This window comes from Vigna umbellata, chromosome 5, assembly GCF_029865625.1.
Source record: "Vigna umbellata cultivar VRB3 chromosome 5, Vumbellata_1.0, whole genome shotgun sequence".
NCBI lineage: Eukaryota > Viridiplantae > Streptophyta > Magnoliopsida > Fabales > Fabaceae > Vigna > Vigna umbellata.
The window spans coordinates 34,696,941-34,719,259 of record NC_142169.1 but is presented as its reverse complement, the minus strand read 5'-3'; the positions used below and the strand labels follow the sequence as shown (position 1 = coordinate 34,719,259).

At 35.1% G+C, this 22,319-nt stretch overlaps 2 protein-coding genes and 1 pseudogene across 2 annotated transcripts; 2 read left to right on the top strand and 1 right to left on the bottom strand.

The window, feature by feature from the left end:
• Positions 1–1,055: 1,055 nt before the first annotated feature.
• LOC124823350 (uncharacterized) lies at positions 1,056–5,813 on the top strand. Its single transcript, XM_047295543.2, has 4 exons — positions 1,056–1,700; positions 2,774–3,259; positions 4,294–4,806; positions 5,285–5,813. The coding sequence occupies exons 1-4, from the start codon at positions 1,179–1,181 to the stop codon at positions 5,366–5,368; spliced, it is 1,605 nt and encodes a 534-aa protein (XP_047151499.2). The 5' UTR covers positions 1,056–1,178; the 3' UTR covers positions 5,369–5,813.
• Positions 5,814–7,192: 1,379 nt separating this feature from the next.
• Positions 7,193–15,012, top strand: UGP3 (UDP-glucose pyrophosphorylase 3). The gene is made up of 17 exons (XM_047295544.2): positions 7,193–8,018; positions 8,790–8,970; positions 9,067–9,216; positions 9,343–9,504; positions 9,590–9,762; positions 9,845–9,911; positions 10,323–10,489; positions 10,880–11,038; positions 11,837–11,928; positions 12,019–12,113; positions 12,503–12,580; positions 12,785–12,880; positions 13,268–13,342; positions 13,429–13,520; positions 13,666–13,828; positions 14,365–14,425; positions 14,599–15,012. The coding sequence occupies exons 1-17, from the start codon at positions 7,354–7,356 to the stop codon at positions 14,709–14,711; spliced, it is 2,589 nt and encodes an 862-aa protein (XP_047151500.2). The 5' UTR covers positions 7,193–7,353; the 3' UTR covers positions 14,712–15,012.
• A 4,648-nt stretch (positions 15,013–19,660) lies between these two features.
• Positions 19,661–22,014, bottom strand: LOC124823352 (alcohol acyltransferase 9 pseudogene; annotated as a pseudogene).
• Between the last annotated feature and the right edge of the window lie 305 nt (positions 22,015–22,319).

Genomic DNA, 22,319 nt, shown 5'->3' with positions numbered 1-22,319 from the left:
TTGCGAACAATAACTTCCGCATATTTTTCCTAATTACATACATGGGCACACACGACTTTAAACGAAAAAGTTGGGTAAGAATGCATGACTTTTGCACTGTTACAATGAAAAAAACGAATTGTACACTTTTTATATGTTTTTATTCTAATAATTGATTACACAATATTAAAATTATATAGGTAGTGCACGACTTTAATCGTGTAGAGAATGCACGATTTTTCTACAACAAATGAAATTCAAATTATAAGTCTTTGTAATTGATTACAATTAATTATATAAATACCATATAATCATAATCAGTTATATCTTAATTACAATTAAAACTTAAATCATAATTAATTATATTTTAATTTTCTCATTCTTTTTCTTTTTGTAATCGACTAGATAGGCCTATAATTAAAATTTCATTTGGTGCATAAAAGTTGTGTATTCCCTACACAATTTTAACAACATGTAATCAATTACGAATGCTTATAATAAATTATCAGGAACAGAAAATATGGCGGATATACACGACTTTACTTTTCTTTACTTTTTTACTGTGATAGTGCATAAGTCGTGTAAGAGTTTCACAGCTTGTCCATATATATAAAAAGATTGTCTAAAACGATAATATCCATGATATCTTTACTGGAACGTAAAAAGAATTGATTAACTTATGTCAATTAAATAATTAAATAAAACAAGAATAATTTTGTTTGATTATAAAAAGATGATTTTATTTGGATTTATCAAACTCTCCTGAATCAAAAGTTCAATTCCCAAAGTAAAACTACTATAAAATTTAATGGATTTATTTCATATGCAATTAGACTAAAAATAAAAATTAATTTAATTACCCGGAGTTGACATATTTAAGAAATTAAAAATGTATGGCATATTTAGTTTAATATATTTTTTAGCTAAAATAACATTTTTATTATTGATTTTAAACTACTCGTTGATAAAATTTTAATTCATAAAAATTGAAGTTAAATTTTATGACATTCATTTTACTACAAGATTAGTTCTATCCTATTTGGAATTTTAAAATGACAAACACTGATTATTGAAAAGAGAAAGAAAAAAATGCAAAAAAAACTTGATTTGGCGTTGCCTTTGTTCACTCACTAACACAACAGAACCCAACTCACTCTTCAATCTCTCCAACTCACGTAAACTGCCTCCGAATCCCATCGATGGAAAACTCGGACGAAAGAAACGAATCACTTCCTTTCTCTCCAAACCCTAACAATGCCGACGACAATGAAATCGACGAACAAGAAGACGAAGAGGAAGAGGAAGAAGATGACGGTCACGACGACGTCGTTTCACACGAGCCGTACAATCGGAACGACCGATCATCATTGTCCAGTTTGCGCGAGCAGCGTTTAAAGCTGGAAGCCCTCTCCCGGCGATTGGCTTCGGAGCTGGTCCCTATCCGCGTCCACGATGTGCTGATTCGAGGCAACACCAAGACCAAGGATTGGGTGATTGAGGCGGAGCTCAAGCTTCTCCAGGACGCCGCCACCGTGCAGGAGCTCATTCGCGCCTCCGAAACCGCCCTCGCCAGGCTCCGCAGCCTCGAGATTTTCGAGTCCACCGAGCTCACGCTCCAGGCTGGGCCGCCGGAGCTGCCTCACACCGCCAATGTCATCGTCGACGTTGTCGAGACCGCCAACAAAGTTTCCGGCGAATTTGGCGTTTACACCAAACCCTCGGTACAATCTTGCTCTCTATTATCGTTTCGTGTGTGATGTTTTAATTGCTCAAGTTTGAATTGATTCAATGTGAGTCTGAGGGATGATTGCGTTATTTGAAGCATTCAAAGAATTTGTGATTGATAATAATTTTTATGAGAATGCATTTCTTATTAGGTCGGAGGTTGTATCTTTTCATTTCAGATGCTTGTACTATAGCGCAACACCAAAGAGCAAATCTGTAATCAATTTACAAAAAATAAGAACAAAATATTTGGGTATCCTTGGACTGGGTTTACCTTTGTAGTAAAAGTGTCATTTCCTGATCTTCTGATCTTCCATAAACTGTTGGTTTGGTTTAATCGTAAAGAAATCACACACTCTTCCTGCTCTTAGGAGATCAATGTCATCTTCTAGTATGATCTTTGACTATTATCAACGGAGGCATTAGACACATACTGACCTGCTTGTCCCAGATTATAGTATCAGGGATTTAAGGGAAGTTGATTTTTCTGTTTATTGCCCCCACAATAATATGAAAGCCTTTACGCAACAAAACAAACAGCTATGTTCCCTTGTTTTATTTCTTGGCTAATGTTATTATGCTTATGGATGAGCAGGAGTTATTTTGAATAGTGACAACTATCTGAAAGGGTATAGTTATGGGTATAAACACGGAAGAAACTCCAAATTCTTTGACTTCCAACTTGAATTTTCTTTCCATGGGTGGAGTGGGCTGTGTCTTTAGGACCATTAGAATGGTGATCTCAATTTCTAATGGTTCCTTCTGGTACTTGTTTCAATAAGAAAATCAAGATACAATGTACATGTAATTGCATTATATAATAATTGTTGGGATTTTTAAAACGTTATCAGGTTGGGACAAAGATATGATTCATTTCCTGTTGATAAAATATAAGGTTATGATCGTGACTATGAGTTTTCAGCTATAATCTTTTACTTGTGGGGGAGTAGAACATTTCTGTTTCATCCTTGCTTTATTGGAAGCTGTATATTGGTCTGATGAGTATTTATTGGTCTTAATAAGCTAATATATATGTTTTCGTTTTGGATATGTTGCAACACTGTTGTAGACAAGTTCGTGGACTGCTGAAGGTGGTCTTAAGTACAAAAACTTGTTAGGTTATGGCGATCTATGGGATGCCTCTTTGGCCTACGGTGGCAACCAAGCAACAGAGGTGAGTGTAGGAGTGTTTGCTCCAAGACTGAAAGGGTTGTTAACTCCTCTTGTAGCACGACTTTCCATGCTTTCCCAAGATTGGCAAGAGTTTTCTTCATACAAAGAGCAGCTGTTAGGATTGTCTCTTGGCTTAATCTCAACCAGGCACCATGACTTAGTCTACACTCTTGGATGGCGTACCTTGACTGATCCATCTCAAATGTCATCCAGGTCTATAAGGAGGCAGCTTGGGCATGGTTTATTATCATCTTTGAAGTATACATTTAAAATTGACAGGAGAAACTCGCCAATTAGGCCTACAAGTGGATATGCTTTTCTTTCCACTACTCACTTTGGTGGCCTTACACCAGATCATCGGAGCTTGAGATTCCTGCGCCAGGTGCAATTAGATCAATTTCTTGTCCATTAATTAATAAGCTAAAAGGCAATTGTATATCTCATGAATAAAACTTTATAATCTCTATCAAGTGATGGATACCAGTGTAGTAATTGTTAAAATTATTTTAGGGTGTTATACTTTCTAATTTGATGAAGATAAGAACTTTTAAAAGAATTGATTGTTATAACCATATTTGTAATTAGTTGATTAGTTACTGCAATTAGGAGGATTTGATTTTGCATAAATTTTTATTCCCGAATTTACTTTCCTGTAACTCCTATTTGGGATATTCTAATTAGAGTCCAAATGTTTGTAGCAATCTATGTATTCGTTGGAGCAATAGAAAATAATTTCTCATTCTTTATACCCTTTAAATATTCCAATGTGTTTGATTTAAGTTAAGGATTTGGAAACCGGGTTTAAAATGTCCTATTCTTTTGGGTATGAGCTGAGTTCATCTTCTTGGACATTTTGAAAAATACAGAACCTGGGATCTGTAATAACATGCTTCTTTTCCAGTATGCATTTACATCATTCAGTTTTAATTTTGCCAGTTGTGTAGACAGTGCATGGGGTGCTTGTTTGACCAAGTGTTTCCTTTCCACACAATGAAGAATGCCCATACTTTGTTTTAGTAAGATGATGCTCGTACAAGTTGAAGAACAACCTATTTGGTTATACCCACTAATTGAAAAATATTGGCACTAGTACATGGTTGGCTGCATATGGCCTTATGCTTCTTTAGTGGCTGCTATATATGTTGTGTGATTGAGAAGTCACATTTTAAGAATTTGATTGTTCAAATTGCAATTTCTGACCATCTGCCTGGAAATTCTTTTGAAATTGTGGTAAATAATATATAGAGGGGTGTAAAATTTCTGCACATTTTTTTAAAATGTTGGGAATGGGGCAATCTTAACATTAACACATGTATAACATATGGTAATCCCTCTATTACCCAACATATTTCTTTTTTATTTTTTCTCATTTTAGATATATTTCTTTTCTTAACTGGTTGGATTCTCTTAATGCAGGAATTTGATGTTCGCTGTGCCATCCCCCTTCCGTTTTATAACACAGCTCTTAACCTTGGGATTTCAGCTGGTGCCATTTTTCCATGGGGGCATGACTTCATGAACAAGCCATCTCCTCTTCCTGAAAGGTTTTATTTGGGTGGTGATTTCTCTCCAGTTTGCACTCTGGGAGGGCCAATAACATTGTGGGGATTTAAAACTAGGGGACTAGGTCCTACTGAACCACGAAGGAGAATTAGAAACGAAATTATTGATGACAATGACGATTCCTCTAAACGGGACTTCATTGGAGGAGATGTTGCTGTTACGGCATTTGCAGACCTTTCTTTTGATCTCCCAATTAGGTGGTTGAGAAATCATGGAATCCATGGTCATCTTTTTGCTGGTGCTGGGAATACGGCAAAATTGACTCAGAATGAATATAGGCGATTTTCACCTCGGAGGTTCTTAGAATCATTCCGAACATCTGTTGGATGTGGTTTTGTTGTTCCTACTAAACTTTTTCGCCTAGAGGTTAGTTAATGTTTCAGTTACTCCTGCATATAATTGAGCAGATGGTCAAACTATCCAATCATATTTTTTGGGAAGGGCAGAGAAAACACGATTTTGATGGAAAAAGTCTTTGGGATAGTTAGTCTTGTTTGTTATATTTGAACTTTGGGCAAGTTGTGTAGTTTTTCTTTTTATTTTCCTTGAAATATGACTCTGAACATAACACTTGATATTTTTGCTTATAAAATTATCTCGGGCAACATTTTATCCATGTTTTGATATTGTTGCAAATCCCCTGAATTTTTTTGGACTATTTCAACTGCTGGTAATATAATTTAGGGAAACGGACAGTTTCAGTTACAAGATTGACAAAGTCCGGCAGTTATTTAATCTATTTTTTTATGCGCCCCTGCCCCCTCTCCTGGCCTTCTTCCTAATTCTGTATTTTATTGTTATTTATCAAATGAAAATTTCATCTTCACATTTACCATTGTTTCAGGGTAACTTCTACCACGTGCTCAAGCAGGATGAATATGACCGTGGGAAGACAGGATTTAGGTTCAGCTTCTCAGCTCCTTCTTAGAGACAGAGTTCGAACTTGAGATTCTTTTTCTTTTTACTTTACTCTCAATCACTAAACATTTGTGCTGTCTGTCAATGGATGGCTAGTACTATTCTCTGTCGTTTAAAATCCAGACTGAAAATCGAGAAAGGACACTGTTTCAGCGTAGAGGATTTATAGGATCAGTTTTTGGAGTAGACATTCCCTTGAGGGTCGTAGCATATAAGCTGATGCTCATTGCATGGCGATGGTGTATGAAATTCTGAATTATGCAACTTTGGAAGACCTTGATTGGCACTGAGAATTCTCATACTTTGTTCAACTTAAATAAATCGCTAACACTGGTTGAGATCATTCTTGTGGATATTTGTCTTGTCTTCGAAATTGTGAGACTGCAATTTGGTTTTGTTCTAGTGTACTTGAATATTTGTTGGTTATACAGGGTTTGAGTTAGATTTTTATTTTTTATCAATGTTATTTATACTAACAATAAATGAGTCACGCCCTCAAAGGCATCCCTAACATCTACATAATAAATGGGCATAGTAGTCTATTTATCTCAGAAAGATTAAATAGAGTTTATTTGTCTTTATCATTCGTTAAAAATGTTTGAATTAGTGGGTGAATTTGAGAGAAGAAAAAATAATATAAATGAAGGAAAAAAAAAGTGGGAGGTGAAGTTCCTTAGAATAGAAAGTTTGGAAATGATTTGATTGGTATTTATATTTATTTTAATTTAAATTGATTAATTTAATTTATTATTTTAACATGAAAGATATGTTAATGAAATATTAAATTTATTTTATTAATTACTTAATGTTTTCGTTTTGATTATTAATTTTATTATAATAGTAAAATGTATTTATAAATATCTAATTATTATTTTTATTTATACAATTATGTTATATATCAATTTAAATTAATATATTTTATTTTATTATAATAGAAAGTATAGCTATAATTATATTTAAAAATAATTATTTATATAAAAAATAACTGATTTAATTTTTTATTGTAATTTACATCAATATTTTATTATATTTATATATAACTTTGAAACTTTCTTTGTCTTTGTTCGCATTTTTAAATAAAAAGTAAAAATGCATATTATTTTTCCATTTCAATATTTATTCTTCTTATTTATTTTTATTTTTTTGTAATTTCTTCTTGATTCTTTATTATTAGTAGTTCATAGTGGAATTCCAATCAGTAGAAACAAAGAGACCGAAATTTCTTTGATTTGTGATGAACGGTGACGGCCATCTACATAATAACGGGAATAGCCAGTTGCTTTGAAACGGTGCTTAGAGGAGTTGAACCCTAGGATTTAACTCTATAAATTTGTTCAAATATACATTTTTTTTACTTGGTTTTAAGATGATCACAGCAAAACATGTTTTAGGGTTTGGCCAATGCAATTTCAAAATGGACACTGAGATGTCCATCACTCGTGACTGTCTTTATGTACGTTTGAGTCTACCTGCTCAAAAATACTTTTATCACAAATACATGCCTTACCTAAACAAAATCATTGATACTTAACAAAACTGATAAATCAAAAAGATTTAATTATCACATAATGTAGTAGCTACTATCTATTTCTTATATATGAGAACTGAAATTGTGAATCATTTAACCAAGGAACATAAATTAGTTTATATTTACATGAATGTTGGTGATATAAAGCATCATAAAAAATAACATGTTATATAATATTGTAAACCCAAATAAAGAGATGTATTTGTGGACTGTAAGGTATGTGAGAGAAAGAAGATAGTGAAATCCTGAGAGCCAGTCCGAAAAGGAAGACGAGGATAGAGGTATATATAATGGGCACATGCAACTACTTGATGGACGGTTAAGAAACCACTTGATTTCCCTCCTTCTTATTATGCTCTTTCCTTTCTGGTATATTCTTCTAGCGTCTTCCCTTTATCCTACACAACTTTAAATTCATCCTTAATCAATTGCGTATTCCAACTCAAAACACAACACAGCCTTCAAAAATGCTTCACTCCACTTCTCTTCTTCCTCATAATAAGCGTTTCGTCTTCTCCTTCCGCTCCAAACCTTCTCACTCTCATTCTTTTTCCCATTCTCTCTCTTTCTCCAAATTTATCTCTCTTCCCTCTTCTCTCTCTACATGTTGTCCAGTCGCTCGAATTTCCACCGAGACCCTGGAGGTCTCGCCGCCACCGCCGGGCGACTTCAACTTCTACCGCGAAATCGCTCGCCTTGCCGCGCTCCGCGACAGGATTGCGGCGTGCGCCACTCTCGTCGAGAAGCTCCGAGTGCTCAACGCCGATTCCAGAGTGAAGCGCTTCTTCAGTTCGGGTCGCGGCCTTGCTAGGGTTTTGGCCTCGCTCCGGTTGAGTTCCGACCAACTATTCCTGCTCAAATGCGTGGTTGCTGCCGGGCAGGAGCATGTACTGTGTTTGGACGGAACCGAATCGCTAGAATCCGCCGCGGCCGCCGCGGCTACCGCGAGCGCCGTGAAGAGCGCGCTCTACGCTATTGCGGAGATGATTGAGAATTTGAATTCCTTTGATGGCAATGGTGGTGTGGGTTCGAGGATGGCGTTGGGGGATTACGAGATTATTGATTTGAACAAGTTGTTAGAAACTTTGGCGGAAATTGAGCAATTCTATGACTGTATTGGAGGAATTATTGGGTCAGTTCTTCGTTTTCCTACTTTTACCATTCGCTTAGTATGGAACAATTGGGGAATAGATGGAATAAAATTAACCTACCTTGTTTTTGTTTCTTTAATATATTAACAAGCGAAGAAAAAACAGTTATACTAAGATTGACTTTGGTGACTTACGTAGTAGTAAAATTGTGAAACGGAACTATTGTGCTTCTTAGTTGGTTTAACATTTTTAGTTCTCCCATTTTGTTGGAACAGACATCGGGTTTATGAGATGGGCAGAAAGGGAATAAATCTCCTGTACTTTTTTTTTTCTCTTTTTTTTTTATAAACTCTTAAGCATAAGGAACTTTCTCACCTTTCCATCATTACTTGTCGTCCCAACCAACGTAATGCAGTTCCAGTTTCTTGATAGAGTGAGAAACTGTAGAATGTGGCTTATACAGCCATAATTGTAGTCGCAGTCTGATAGCAACTCCGGTATTATGGGGGTGTCTATGTTCAATTATTATGAGATGTTTGGTGGAATATTTAAATATTTAGTTCTCCCCTATATAGGTAGCTTGAGGGTGGATTCACAAATGTTTCGGTGCTTATCACAGTCACCCCATAAAACTTGACGCTGCAGCTGAAATTGCAGTTGCAGACCCTCTTTTAAAACCTTGATCCCAACACCATCAAGTTTTTGTTTTTCGGTTTTGCTTGGTATAAATTTGGTTTAATAGGAGTGTATGTTGTTTGGGAATAATTCAATTTGCATATATTTGTTTCTTTGTTAACACTGATACAATGCAGATATCAGATAACAGTTCTGGAACTTATTGTCCAGAAGTCATTTGAGAGGCAGAGTATGAAGTGGTCACATCAGATGCATGAAGCGAAAGAATGCCAAATTTTAGGAATTAATGCACCTAATGGGCATAACCTTTCTGAAGACACAGAGTATGCTTCTCAAGCAGCTCTATGGGGTATAGAGGTTAGTCTAATTACATTACCTTGTTTGTAAATCGTAACTTGAATTTAGGTTAGATGCTTCGTAGCTACATGGAATAATAAGATCTTGTCGTTCTAGGGTTTGCCAGACCTAGGTGAAATTTATCCTTTGGGAGGTTCTGCCGACAGGCTTGGTTTGGTTGATCCTAAGTCAGGTGAATGCCTGCCTGCTGCAATGCTACCATATTGTGGAAGGACTTTGTTGGAAGGTCTTATAAGAGATCTTCAGGTATTAGATCTCCAACTATCAAACACAGTCATACTTGCTATGCCCATTTTTTTCTTATGATAAAACCAAGATTAAGTTTTTATGTTGGGCGCTGAAATATATAATTCTTCAATTTCACATTTGAAGGCTAGAGAATTCTTGTACTTCAAGTTATACAATAAACAATGTATCACACCCGTTGCAATAATGACTAGTGCCGCAAAGAACAACCACAAACACGTCACTTCTCTGTGTGAAAGACTTTCATGGTTTGGGAGAGGTCGATCAACTTTCCAACTTTTTGAGCAGGTTTTATATAAATCTATACTATGGATTCTGGGAAGGGGTCATCTTATTTTAAAAGTCTCTAAATATATAATTTGTAAATTGGCAGCCTCTTGTTCCAGTTGTTGGTGCAGAAGAAGGCCAGTGGCTGGTCACCAAACCATTGAGTCCCTTGAGCAAGCCTGGTGGTCATGGTGTCATATGGAAACTTGCACATGACAAAGGCATCTTCAAATGGTTTTATTCTCAAGGAAGAAAAGGTGCAACTCTGCGCCAAGTCAGGTCTGTTGTTATGATTGATATTTCTTGGGTTTGCTTTCCTTAGTACGAGAAACTTGCATTTACAATACAGGTGACCTTGCAGTAACGTTGTGGCAGCTACAGATTTAACCCTCCTAGCCTTAGCAGGGATTGGTTTACGACATGGAAAGGTAGGTAGCGGTTGTTTTAATTGGTAATCTCAGCCTTTTTTGGCACTACATGTGGACAAAGGCTAAAACATGTTATGATAAAAGGGTAAATAATATTTTATCGTGTATAGTTCCTTACCAAGTCTAAAGTTTCTGGTGTATAAGGTTTTGGTAAATCAACTAATGTCAGATAATTGCACTGTTTATCCTATAAATGCACTGGAAAAAAAAAAACTAGATACCGCAGTCCAACTGTTTATCCTATAAATGCACTGTTTGCTTGGAGCATTGTCCCTATTTAATAATTTATCTTGCCTGAAGATCTTTAAGAAAAAAAGAAAGGCGCTGTTCTCAGTAATATTTATTCAGCTAAACAGTCTCAAATTTCAAGTAGAATATTGTTTGCAGTTTCTGAGCTGTGTTCTTTAACAGAAACTGGGATTTGCATCTTGTGAGCGGATATCAGGCGCTACAGAAGGAGTTAATGTGCTGATGGAGAAGAAAAGTATTGATGGTAAATGCGAATACGGAATTTCTTGTATTGAGTACACTGAGTTTGACAAGTTTGGAATTACTACTGGACCTCTTGCTCCAAAAAGGTATGTGATTTTCCTGGTATGTTCGAATTTGGTTTCCAGATTCTGTGATACATTTTGCAGCTTTAAATTATTTGCCCATGCTTAGCCTATGTATTCTTCTAGTCTGGCATATTATTTATTACATACGAATGACTTCGATGATTAAGAACACATTATCCCCAAATTTGTATGAATAATGAGAATGACAAGCATTTTATAAACCTACATCCACAGGAGACCCATGCCCTTCAAATTTAAAATGAATGCATTTGATATTATAAATTTATTTTCTTCTGGAGATTATAAAACAGTTCAATAGTTATTCTTTTGGGAATCTTTACTCTTTTTGTCTGTTATGCCTTCTAATTTGGAATGCATACCCAAATATCGACTTCATTCTGTATAATGAAGTTTGCAGGCAGAGTTCCCAGCCAATACAAACATCTTATATGTTGATTTACCTTCCGCGGAGTTAATTGGATCAAGTAAGAGTGGAAATAGTTTACCTGGAATGGTGCTAAATACCAAAAAGCCAATAGTTTACACAGATCAGTTTGGTAAATGTCATAGGTATGTCTCTTCCTTGTGAATTTATCAATGCAGTTTTGATTACTTTCCTTTGTTTTATACATTAAATTGAAAATGAAGCTTAGCACAACTGTGAGTTGCTGCTTGTGACTTAATAAAGGTTACAGGTACAAATCTTTGAAAAAAGTTCTCTGTTTATGGGGGTAAGGCTGTGTATATCTACTTTATTCAAACCATAGTTAGTGGTAGCTTCGTACATTGACTACTGAAACATCTGTAATATATATTCTTTATCTGACACTAGTTTATATCCATGTATTATCTAGAAATTGAAAATTTCGATTTTGAAATGCATGAGGACCACAAGTTGAAATTGATGGGTTTCCTTTCCTGGCTTTAAAATAATTTCATTTTTTCTACAGTGATTGTTTGTTTCTTATTATTACTTCTCTAAGTTAATTTTTGATTAAATTACTCAGTTGGTGTCTAAACTATTTGTGAATTTTAAAAGTAGGTCCTTACAGTAAAAAAAAACGTAATTAGGTTCCTAAACTAAAAAGGTAGGTCCTTGGGGTTAGTTTATGGCATCTTGAAATTGCCATAATCAATGACTATTTTTAAAACCCTAAGAACTAAATTTAAAAACTACTAAATTTAGGACCCATTTAGTTTTTTTTAGTAGTTTAGTGACCTGCTTGAAAATTTCCAGATAGTTCAGAGGCCAAATAAGTAATTTTACCTTAATTTTCCTTGTGATTAAATATTTTCACGGTTTGTATATTGTGGATTCTTTTGTTGCATTTACAACTTACTCTTCCCCCTTTCCTTGTGATTCACTAGCGTCTCTGGTGGTAGACTTGAGTGCACAATGCAAAATATTGCTGACAATTATTTCAATTCGTACTCTTCTAGATGTTATTATGATGTTGAAGGTACGTCCTGCATGTGCTTGTCTGATCTGACAAACCATATACAATAATTCCCATTTAGTTGAGCTTGACAAAACTCTTATTTGTGAGCAGATGAGCTAGATACTTTTATAGTATATAATGAAAGAAGGAGAGTTACCTCCTCTGCCAAGAAAAAAAGAAGGCATGGAGACAAGTCTTTACACCAGGTTCAATTTACTGCATTGATGAAATAGCATTTTTTTGTCTAGATTGGGTTGAGTAAACAAAGTACGTGTGATATTCCATTATGTTGATTCCATTTCCAAGTTTTTGACAGTTATAGTATTCTTGCAATCCCTTCCTTATGAGGTCTGTTCCTAATATTTCCTTATATACTTGGATAGTGCTCGGCTTCACTTAGCAGTTAATATTACCTGAATATCTTACTATCGTGTTTTTGAACAACGGTGAAAGCTTAAGAACTAAACTACGGGTTCTTTGGATGGCTAGGATTATCTTTATATTTCTCTTATAATATGTTTTGCAGTTTTATGTGTTGGAGTTGTAATGATGGTTGCTCTTAAATATCTATAATATGTTTTGCATTTTTATGCAGACACCTGATGGTGCTCTTTTGGATATCTTACGAAATGCTCACGATCTTCTTTCACAGTGTGATATAAGACTTCCTGAGGTATATACATGCATGCTAGCATGTTTTATGCTTATTGATTCATTTTCATTTAGTTTGGTCAAGTACAATTTCATATTATACTAGTATGCTACTGCAAAACCTTTTTTTTTGGTCATTTGGTAATACATGTAAGTTTGTAAAGGGAGGATTACTGTCCTTTCTAGGTACTTACAGTTATTTTGTTATGTTTGTTCTCTCCTGCAGATTGAAGCTAATGAGAACTATGTTGATTCGGGACCACCATTTCTCATCCTTTTGCATCCTGCTCTTGGTCCTCTTTGGGAAGTCACTAAGCAAAAGGTAACCCTGTATTATTATGTTATTTTAAGTATTATTTCATCAATAACTGTCAATTTTATGTTATATTGTCTGTATAAATTTTAAACTATGGAAGTTTAATTGAATTCTATCAGTAAATGGCTGTGTGTTCTAAACATATTGGTCTCAAGTGTTCCCTTAAATAGGTCAATTTTTCAGTTTCGTGTCCACCAGTGTTCTTAACACATGATAAGACATGAACATAAACCTTTTTACACAATTTTTTCTTCCTATTGTTTGGGTGTAACCTTTTCTTCAAAGCAATTTGCTTGGAACATGATAGTTCTACGGCTTTACGAGGGTGAATTGTGTTGATTATCATTTACATATAAAGGTTTTGATTATTTTGTCATTCTTTTCTGTGATCAGTTTTACGGTGGTTCCGTATCGGAGGGCTCTGAGTTACAAATAGAGGTTGCAGAGTTTTTTTGGAGGAATGTACAGGTACTAAGCAATACATTTGGTTAACTTATGTGGCGTGAAGTTCTAAGATATTAGGCTGATATTTGTGATTTGTCCCTTTACACCAGCTCAATGGAAGCCTGATCATAATAGCTGAGAATGTTATGGGCTCAATGAAGATTAATGAGAGCGGTGAATACATACTACATTATGGCCAAAGGTATTGTTCTTTCTGTATTAATAAGTTGAATTGTGATTTCTTATCAACCGCATCGTACCTGAAGATCCCAAGATCTAAGGCATATAAAATTACTTTAGATTGCAAGCATCTAACATTATACACATTTATCTTATCATCATGCCAGGTGTGGAAAATGTAAGTTGCAAAATGTCAAGGTGTTGAACAAGGGAATTGATTGGAACTGTGATCGAAACATATACTGGAAACATGATGTGCAGCGATCTGAGGTGCTGCAAATCATACTTCATGGAAATGCTGAATTTGAGGCTACTGATGTTGTCTTACAGGTTAATGTTTAAATGTAGATTTTATTCTCTCTAAACTACTTTTGCAAAAAGTCCCGCTTGCAATAGTGCCCACTCCTTGGATTTGAGCCCGTGATTTCTCATACTTTGTAAGTTAGAGCTTTCATCGAATCCAAACCAATTTGCCTTGATGTGAACGTGGATGTGCATGGTAGGATACCCACAACGGCCTAGAATTGCTTGACAAAGCAGGATTTATTCCCTTCATGGATACCCAACCCACATTGTTCCAAACAATATTAGCTTGGGACACTTTTTCTAACCACCGACATAAAGGATTCATTTCGAGTTTAGAATTTATTGAGTCACTTTTTCTTAACTACTAAGCTGACCCTGTAGTCATTTGTATTTGAATGTCAAAAAGAACCAGAGCCTCATAACAAAGCCTCCAATTACTGTTGTCATTATAGCCTAAAAATTAAGTAAAATAAAATTACTCTTTCGTTAATTCTGGTGGATATTTGATACCTATAAGCTAATGCCTAACAAGCTTATTCTTCTGTTATTAACTGATATAGGGAAATCATGTGTTCGAAGTTCCAGATGGCCACAGACTCAAAATCATGCCGGGAAACCCAGGTCTATTCAACTTCAGAAATTTATTTTGCTTGGTTCCTCTCCTTATTGCTTTGCTTGCCTGAAGTAATATATGCTGTTATCATGATTATTTTGAGAATGTTACTGTTGTTATCCTTAGTCAAATTATTTGTTCTGTCCAATGTTGCTGATTTAGGTTCATAATTGCGTTTCAGGTTTAGCAATCCAGTTAGATCCAATTGATCAAGATATGATGGAGAGGGGAAGCTGGCACTGGAATTACAGGGTAGAAGGTTCTCACATTCAGCTAGATTTAGTAGAATCATAAACCACTAACCCATTTTAGATGTCTGCTGCGTGAATCATGGTTCACAGCTGCCATTTGAGTTCATAATAATTTAGGTTACTAAATGACAGGGTTGAACAGAAGTTAAGCCTTTGTCATTTTTGGTTATTTAAGACTTTGTTGTAATATGTTGATAGGTTTGTATAATCCGTGTCACTTCCCTCATTTTTCTTTCTTCTATTTTTCCACTCATCTCCCCCTTTATTATTGGGATGACGTCGATGTAACCAACATTATCAAACTAAGATGAATTCAAGCAATGTATATTTGTCTACTTCAGTAATTGCAGACCGCGTTTATATTGTAAACGTACGCTTTCCCTTCTAGATTTTGACGTGTTCAGGCCACACCCAATCTCTTTTTCTGCTTTCTGTGGAGAATCCATTATGCATAGTTCCAAGTTATTGGGCTTTTGAATATCATTATTGTAATTGTGGTCATCCACTTTGCGATCGTATTAAACGGGCCATGTTCATTCTTCTGTTCCTCAATGTACCTGCAATGAACGGTATATGTTTGTGAAGAGGATATCTTATATATTTGAGCGTAATAACTTTTTATTTGTCACCTTTCTAGGACCCCTTTGATTTTATCCACTAGATTTCTTTATTTTATTTTATTTTTAGATTTCAGCACCATTCTTTCACTTTTTCGTGAGCTAAATGCTATTTGATCTGATTTAACTAAATTGCCTATTGACAAGTGAATTAATTCATGAGCTAATTCACCTAATTTTAAGGAATAAAAAAACGCAAGTGTAATTACAAAAGTCCAGCAATATACTAGTTTATTACGATAACAAATTCAAAATCAATACATTAAAATACAATATCAAGCAAATTTGTAACACCACGGGGTAAAAAAATGCAAATCTCAATTAGATAATACTACCAAAAAAAAAAGCAATTTCAAAATTTCAGTAAATAGAAAACATGAACAATAGGCTATCCCCACCACGCCAATTTGACCGAACTAGTATTGTATTTTCAGTTTTCTATTTATTCATTTTTTTATTTCTAATTTTCTATTCATTTTTATTTTAGTTTATGTAAAATAAAAATGATAAAATGCTATGTAAGAGATAAACTAATCTTACCTAAAAATAAAAGATAAATTACATATCTAATCACAAATAAAGCCTTGTTATTTATTAATCCTTTAATTTAGATGTCTACTATTTTTCATTCTTTCCTGTATTTTCCATACTGATAATTTTTAACATGAATGTTTTGCAACATTATTTTACTAAATAGTTTTTAATCAAACATTCTAATCAAAACTGCTGCTCTCCATTATATATCTATTATAGGAAGTAGCCAAGTCATTATTGAAGTTCTTCTAAAACTCTTATTCAATGATAATATGTCTTTAAAGAGAAACATGGATCTTTTACAAGCTACATGGATGATAGTAAAAATGGACACATTAAATGTAGTCAAATTGCATTACTTTTGCATTTTTTGGTACATTTGTTTATTTGGCTTGTGATTAAGCAGTTGATGGATTTCAGATTAAGACAAATGCGGGAAGACAAGCATAATTTGATCGATCATCCTGCTTCTACACCTACAGCTAGAATCCAAGCAGGTCACTTCTGAGTTCTAACGAAACCCCTCTTGTTGTTTTTCAATTGGAGGAACAATTATTTTGTCCCATTTTGGAAATACACAAAAATCCCACAAAATCTTGAGCAGGAAGAACGTACATCATTGTAAAATGCATCATCCTCCAGGCCCAGCACAGAAAGATTCATCTGGGACTTCAAAATTTGTAAAAAATTTAATAATGTTGTACTATTGAGACAAAACCTTCCTCCATTTGAATAGCAGTAGAAGCAACTAAGTGCTTGCCCTCCCAATTGTCCATTGATGTACAAAATGTAGGCTCTATAGCACCATCATCACTCATTAATATTGCACTACCAACAACAAAGTCTTTCATATTGTACTGTGAATTCTGTCACAAGAGACAAATCACCATCCACCACATTTCATAGTACTCACCATTCCATTACCTTTCTTTCATTTCAATCCACACTTCTCATCTATCAATTTCCACCCTTGTCTTTTCACTTCCTTAGATACCATACCACCACTCTACTCTTTAAGTTTCCACCACGACTACGTCCCATCAAAACTTCAAAACTATACAAAAACTATAATCATTATTTAAAATATATAAACAACTTTCTTATGTCTTTTAATTCCAAATACATTCATATTATTTAAAATAAAAATTCAATCCAAATCTTATAACACTATTAAAAGAGTATAAAAAATAAGAAAGTCAAATAAAAATAAAAATAAAAAATCAAATACAATCTTAAATATCTTTGACTTAGATTATTAAAATCATGAATTTAAAATTCATTATATAATCACTTTTTTACCTACGTATATAGAAGTTTTTAAAACGTATTATTCTTACTAGGTCAACAAGGTCATAAGCTGCTTTTGACCTTTCCATTATGACATCCTTAATTGTGTTCCTGAATGAATACGAGTGCTTGCTTCACATGTTTGAACATATTTTGAAAACATCATCAGCACATTTCTTATACGAAGTCTGATCTGTCTTTTTATCAACTATCAATGTTTCCACGTACCCGTGTCGCAGTGTTCAAGCTCGAATACCAGACTTATTATTCATATAAAAAATTTCATATTATATATATGTTAGTTTACTATGTTGGTGTAGGCATTTAATTTTTGCTGATATTATTTTAGTCGAAGATTCCTTCCAATCTTATCTTGAAGCACCCAAAGGATTATTTAGTGTAACATCAAATGGAATTGAAGAAAAGATTTGCAAAAAAAGAGAATAATTGTAGAAAGATGTAGTATATATTTTCCGTACCCATATGGTCATTATAAATATATTTTGTAACAGTGGTTGCAGTTACATAACTATGGAAGACATGATTACGGAGAGAGTCAAATGATTTGTGTAATTTATAAACAAGATTGTTCATTAATTAATGACGCCACCTGTACTATTTGTCTGCATACCACCCTCTTATATCAATGCATCCACTTCTGTTTAAAGTTTTCGAATATGCTTTTTTCGATTTTTATTTTTCAAAAAATTCTATACCATACGTCATGCATATCTTCTTCAAAACCAAACCGACATAATCCACTTTTTAATGCAAAATTTCATACACAACTTTTCATATATATGATGTGAGTTATAAACTAAAACGCTAATTATTTTTTCTTACAGACAACATCATTACAATGACATCTCTCTAATTAAAATAAAACATGTTTAACAACATCATAATAATAATTTCATAGGACCCACCATTTTAACACTAACTTACTATTATAAACAACAGCTAACTAATTATTCCATGTACATACCCTCAAAACCAGCAGGAACAACAACTAATCATACATGTTACTTTTTTGTTCTTCTCATTATAAAATTATCAATAGGTCTACACAACTTTTAATACTTTTAGGTCAAGTTATTTGGTCTTTTAGTATTTTTCATTTTAGTTTAATTTGATTCAAATTTTTTTAAGTATAAAAAATTATGAGACGAAAATAGAAAACTTTAATAGTAAAAAAGCCACTCCGTTTGCAGAATAGACTAAATTAAAAATAAGCAAAAAATAGTAAAAGACAGTTTTAATAAAATAAAAGTATTTAGGAAAAAAAATCACTGAATCTCGTTACTTGTTTGATTAAATAATAAAGCTAGCAGGTTTTTGTTATGTTTTGAATTGTTTACTTAAGGTAAAATAAATTTTAATAGTAATAAATCAGATCTTATAAAAATTAACACACACTAAAAAATTGAACTAAAAGTACTGATATCTAGCTCGATTAAAAATTGATGTTTCTATAGTATACCTCTTCATGAACATATTTAAAAAATCATATAATACTAAATTTCCTGAACAAATAAACACTAAATCATTTTATGCACTCTGATGTTTTTCTTTTGACAAACATTTTGTCTTCTACTTCCTATCGTGCGTTCCATTAGATGATGCCAGAAAAAGTGATTTTATATATACATGCTGGTTTAATATTACTTAGACATGCTCTCATAATTGCAAAAACATTATAAACAACTGCCCATACCTAGGTCTACAATGGTTTGACAAGGAAAAATCAATAAATATTGTCTAATCTTATATTCTTCTTCTTTTCTTTCAAAGTTTTATTAATACATCTTCTAGTCAAAACATATTACTTAAAATACCATATAAGTTTTATAAATTCATCTATCAAACTTCACGATCTTCGAACCCATAATTTCACACCCTACAAAATCCTCAAAATTATTGAAATTTCGAGCTTTTAGTCTTTTGATTATTTTTTCCAAATTCCTTTCAAACTTTAAATTATTTGAGGAAGAAAATAATGATATCGAAATTTTATATTGATAAAACGTGGCGATGATTAACTGTAATAATATAAAAGTGGAAAGATTAGATTTAAGAAAAAGAAAGCGGTGAGATTAAAATCTGAGATGAGACGTGGCATGCTATTAAAGGAAAAAGTTTAGTTAATTGAATAAGAAAAGATTAATTAATATTAAGTGGGGAAATCCGCCCTTCTATTTATAGAAATATAGAGATAACCTTGAATCAGGTTGTTAATCCTAATCTTGTGTGTTTGTCTTTTACACAGGTGTCAAGCTGTGTTGAATTCATATAAAGGGTGAAAGATTTTTATGGGACTTCATCGTGAAACAGTCTAACATGATCTCAAAAGTTAAGGGATCAGTTTCAGAGAGTGGGAATGGCATCAAATAAATTTTAATTCCATAACCGTAAATAGTAACACTATGCCAATCTTTCATTCACTCATCTGATTGATTGATGAGACCCATAAACAATATATATAAAATTATTCCTTAATCTCAAAGTCTTGTTATTATATAATAATAGTTAAATTATTAACCATTTTAATAAAAGATTTTATTTAGAAAGGAAAAGTGGAAATTTATTTATTTTTGTAAAACATAATAATTACAGAGGTCAACGTAACACAGGAAGTTGTGGTTGGGTCAAGAATTGGATTCCCGGAGGAAGCGATGGAAATTGCCAACGGCGGCGCTGGGGACGGCCACCATCACCTTCACGCTGTGGCGTTCACCGGTAACCGGAAGAAACAAACAGTACCTATCGCAGCAAATGGGTCCCACATGCAGAGGCTTTCCCATTCCTAGTTCAACCCTCTCCAAACCCAGTCTCGACCACTGCGACAGAATCAGCACCCCCACCGAGTCAGGACTCGCCCTTGACTCGGAAACCAACTCAACGACCCTCCGCACGTGCTCGCTATCCACCCTCTCTTTCGCACGCTTCACCGCACTCCACACGTGAGCCACCCCTCTCTCCCCCAACTCCCACGCGCTGCTCTGCGCGCACCCCAACACAAACGCGTTCCCATAGTACCCCTCCGGCAAACCCGGCTTCACGCGCTTCCGCACGTTCACGCTGAACAAAAGCTTCAGCGTCTGGTTCTTCGGAAACCCTAACGCCCGAGCCCAGCTCCTCCACACGTGCGCGGCCACTACCTCGAAGGACGTGCACGACTCTCCTCCGCACGCGCGCTTCAGCGCCTCGATGCGTCTCTCGTCCAACACAATGCAAGTAGGTTTCAGCCTGCTCGTCACACGGTTCATAAACCCGCACAAATCAGGAACTCCACAAAACTCAGCATGCATCGCTGGATTCGCCTCGCCTCGCTTATCCGGAGTCAGAAGATGTCTATCCCAAACCGGTTTCGGCTTCGGATCCACACTCACACCGAGACCCAGACCCTGACATTTCTCCGAGGCTAAATCGGAGAAATAATTCAGAAACTCAGCGCTGCCGATGCCGTCGCAGATGCAGTGGTTGATTCCGACGCCGACGGCGGCGCCTCCGTCGGCGAGCCAGGTGAGCTGGACGACGAGAATAGGCGAGCCTTTGAGGACGTCAGTGACGTAGAGGGATAAGAGCTTTCTCCATTGGGCCACTGTTTTGGGGGCCTTTTGGAAATCATTGACACTGTAGCGTTCGGAAGAGGCTTCGATGAAGACAGCGCCCTGGGCCCGACAAACGACCTCGAGGCCCAGCCCCTGGGGATGGGGCCGGACTCTTCCAGCAAATGGATAATAAGGAACGAGGGCTTTAGCTAATGCGGTTTTTAAACGAGTGGCGGTTGAAGGGCGGTCGAGGCCCTGGCCGGGCCTGTAAACAAGGAGATACTCGATTGTGAAGCGCAAGAAGAGTTGCGAGTCGAGTGCTGAGAGTGCAAGAACAGTGTCGGGTGTGGGGTCTGACGGTGTGACAACATGAGCTTCTTTGACACGCACCATTTTTGGCAACTGAGAATTGGGTAGTTTGAAGTTTGAAGCATATGTTAGGTTTGTGTTGTGAATGGATGTGGGAGAGGGTGGTATTTATTTGTTGTTTGCGGCTGATGAATGAGTGAGTCAGTGAGTAACTGTGAAAGATTTGTGTGAAGATTCTGGGGGCATCGCTTTACGGAAGAAAAATTAATATGAAAAACAAAAATAGTAAAACAGCTGTGCTGGCTTTGCTTTCTGTCTGTTGGGTGAAGTGATGACCAGTCATTTCCGTTTCCACCATCTCATCCAAATTCCTCCATAAATCTTTTCTCTTGTTTTTTTCTTTATGTTTTCTTCACATTTCCTTCATTTCATATACCTGTCTCTCCCATTCATCTCCCTATACCTAGTATACTTATCACTCCTTTTTTTTCATTAAATAACATTACTTTTTATTCCTTTCCCTCCACATCATCACCACCAACTTCCCCCTCCACCATCCATTTTAACTAAACCATTCTATTATATACTTTTTTCACATTAATCGTCTCCTCAACTATTTCAATTTTCTGTACTCTTTATCTCACACTAGCTAACCTTCTTCAATCAATGGATTTCCTTTCCTGGCTTAAAAACAGAACTCGTCATTACATTCTTCACTGATTAACTGTTATCCTATTTATTACCATTCCTCATTGTGCTTGTAACATTTAGGCTTTCTTCTTTTTTTCTGCAGAGGTCATGATACTCTTTAACATGACTTTTCCTCTCATGACTTTGGCTGGGACGACTAACACTAATGCATTGTGATAATTCAATTTCATGCTCCACGCAGTACCGTCCTTTTTACTATTTTTTTCTCTCGTCCTTTTAGCATCTTATGATGAAGTTTTTGGTCCTAATATTTCCAAGGATATATTAGTTTCTATCTTTCAAATGATCTGCCGCGAAGACAATGAAAATCAAAAGAACCACACCAGACTTATTCCAAGTATATGTTCTTTTGAAGTTCATCATGACATTCACCATGACGCATTCATAAGAGTTGCCTCTTTGTTGGTTAAATATATTACTAAATGCATCTTCAACTTCTTTTACTGTGATGTAAGACCTGTTGAGGTATATCGTACGCATATACTGAAGTGTTTTGTTTTGTAATTGACTCATCTTCATATGATTGGGTTGAATACATATTTTATATTGTAGTGCTGGTATAAAGCTTTTTCTTATTTGTATAAGTTCATTTGGTAAAGCATATGTAGCTTTGTCAACGGCGGATAACTGCCTTTTTTACCG